Genomic DNA, 2,500 nt, shown 5'->3' on the forward strand with positions numbered 1-2,500 from the left:
GATTGAATCCAATCACTGGGCGGTAATTTCTGTTGCCTCCTTGATAATCTTCTGGCTTCAAAACACGGGGTGGTTCTTTAGCTCCTTCCAATCTCCTGGCTGGGAAGACGAAGTCATCTGAGTATTTTGGATCCCTGTACCTTACCGTCACAACATGGTTGTTTGTAAGTTCCTCCAAGCCTATAACTGGAGATGGAAGAGCTCTGCAGGGAAGAGAGAGAAAAATCATTGAATGTATATCTTAGATAAACTTAAAAAAAGCTCTAACAATTCAAAGATGTAGCGAGTCTATACTGTAATAAAAAACAAGTATTTTTTCTCATGAAAATATTTCTGTTCCTTTAAAGATTGCTTAGCAGACACTGTCTAATAATAATAGCAAATATCAATCCCAATCTTTTGGAAAGTTCTACTTGTAAAAATATTTTTATAAGTCCCTTCTATTTATCATTTATTTCAGATTATGGAGAGGAGAAGAAAAAAAAGAGAAAAAGAGGGGGAGGGAAAAAATCCCAGCTCTATATAGTGCAACAGGCCATCAAAAAAGTGTTTTACATCCTCCACCTGATTGTTCAAAGCTTCCAGTTATTTCATTATTTGTGAGGAAAATGTATGCAATATGATTGGGCAGAACTCTCAATGTCTCACTGTACCCAATGCCCATCCTTTAAATTTATTAGAGAAAGTGTTCTTTGTGGGGGTAACTAATTTTATCTTTATAGACATGTTTAGTCTATACCGCACACACGCTCACTCGCTCTCTCCGGCTGGGGTGATGGGAATGACTTGTTGTGGGTATACTAAATTCTTGGTGGAAGATTAGACTAAAGTAAACAAGTAAACAAGTAAACAAGGGTAAAATGCACCATCCATGAGCCATGGCTGGAAGAGTGTTGGCTCCATGGAACACACGATTTCCATGCTCAGGATCCAATTCCTGCTCACCATAACTTATTGTTATTACACAAAGTTGTAGTCTACACAGACAATATGGAATCTGCTCAAGGAAAACCGTCAATTATCACCTTGATACAACAAATCAAATGACAAATATCGGCAATAAAATATATGGGAGAATAACATTGCATAGGGGAGGCAAAGAATCTTGATATTGCACATGAGTGTTTGCATGGGCCAGGCCTGAGAGCTACATACTGGGAGTCTCCCCAAAAGTATTAAGCCCAAAATATTGTTCCATGTGCAAGGCACCCAGATCCAGATCCAGATCCAACAGGTTAAATGAGCTTTTTCTCGATATATAACTCATACAGAAAAAGGACTCCAGTCAGCAGTAGCTGCAGACTGTAACTGTCAAAAAATAAAGACTCTTGGACGGCTAAAGCAAATAAATAAATAAATAAACAAGACTCAATAAAAATCAAATCAAATTATGGGGAAGGCAGCTATCAGTCAGGATGATCCCCTTAAGCCTGTTACACTTCCCTTTCATAAATCTGTTTTTTGTTGCTTGCTCTTTACACTGGAAAAAGGGTCTTCTTTGAAAGAAATCCTTTTTTGTGACAAGAAATGTTCTTAAATATGAATTTTCTTCCTTCACTTTGGTGTGATCTGCGAGCTTTAAAAATGATTATCTAGCAACAAATTTTGCAATGCAAGCCATTTAGGCAACTGTAGCCCCTATTCTTTTGCCCCCGGTCTCCTACTCCTGATTGACCCAGTACGTGAACTGTTCAATAAAGTTTTGTTTTTTGAAGTTTGTTTACACATAGATGGCTTCTTTAGTGCTAAGTCACCAAGGAATTAATTAGTAGGCTCTACTTGATCTTAACTAAGGTTCCCATAACTAGAAATTTCGGAAAAAATATTATCTCTAATACAATAGATGCTGATATTGTAATATCATTAAAATACTAATAGAAAGAAAGAAAGAAAAAGATCAAATCAAGGAAAAGAAAAAACATGTGACAGATAAGTCTCCTTGGTGACTAAACTCCTGTGGAGCCATCTATGTGTAAATACTATTACAAACAAACTCTAAGGAGACAATGGCATGTACATACCATCCTTGTGTCCACTATCTTGAGTTCATATATCAAGTCCCTAGAATAAATGGTGCCCTTCTGAACAAAAAGCAAACTTACCCAGTTGGCTTGACAACATTGGTAGCCATTAGCACAGTCCCCTGCAATCCTTGGAAGTCTTCTCCAGCAATTGGAACCTGTCAGTGATATAAGATGGATTTTTAGATAATTCAATTTCTTTGGAAGTGGAACTTAAAAAAAATAGGAACAAAAAAAGTGTTACTAACTTCATCAAATGAAACTAAATGTACTCGATTAAGATAGAACTCTATGAAGGCCTCAAAACATACCTCTGTGTCAAAGCTCATCCCCATACGATACAAGTCAGTCAGCTGTTTGTAAGATTGGTGTTGCACACTGACATAGAGGAAACTATCACCTCTTTTGTTGCGTAACTTTTCTTCTGGGGTCAATTTATGATACACTGACTTCAGGGCATTCTTTAATCTGTTAAGAAA

The 2,500-nt window shown here is 37.0% G+C and overlaps 1 protein-coding gene across 2 annotated transcripts in view; it reads right to left on the minus strand.

Annotated features, from left to right (window-relative positions):
• LOC125040056 (5'-3' exoribonuclease 2 homolog) overlaps positions 1–2,500 on the minus strand; it is a 38,838-nt gene that overhangs the window by 23,901 nt on the left and 12,437 nt on the right. For both annotated transcript variants that reach the window (XM_047634510.1, XM_047634518.1), the window contains exons 12-14: positions 2,333–2,489; positions 2,103–2,179; positions 1–203 (exon numbers count right to left, since the gene is read on the minus strand). The exon at positions 1–203 is cut by the window's left edge and continues 49 nt beyond it. In XM_047634510.1, the coding sequence (XP_047490466.1) occupies positions 1–203; positions 2,103–2,179; positions 2,333–2,489 (437 nt within the window). The remainder of the gene's footprint in view (positions 204–2,102; positions 2,180–2,332; positions 2,490–2,500) is intronic.

Source organism: Penaeus chinensis, chromosome 3, assembly GCF_019202785.1.
Source record: "Penaeus chinensis breed Huanghai No. 1 chromosome 3, ASM1920278v2, whole genome shotgun sequence".
Taxonomy (NCBI): domain Eukaryota; kingdom Metazoa; phylum Arthropoda; class Malacostraca; order Decapoda; family Penaeidae; genus Penaeus; species Penaeus chinensis.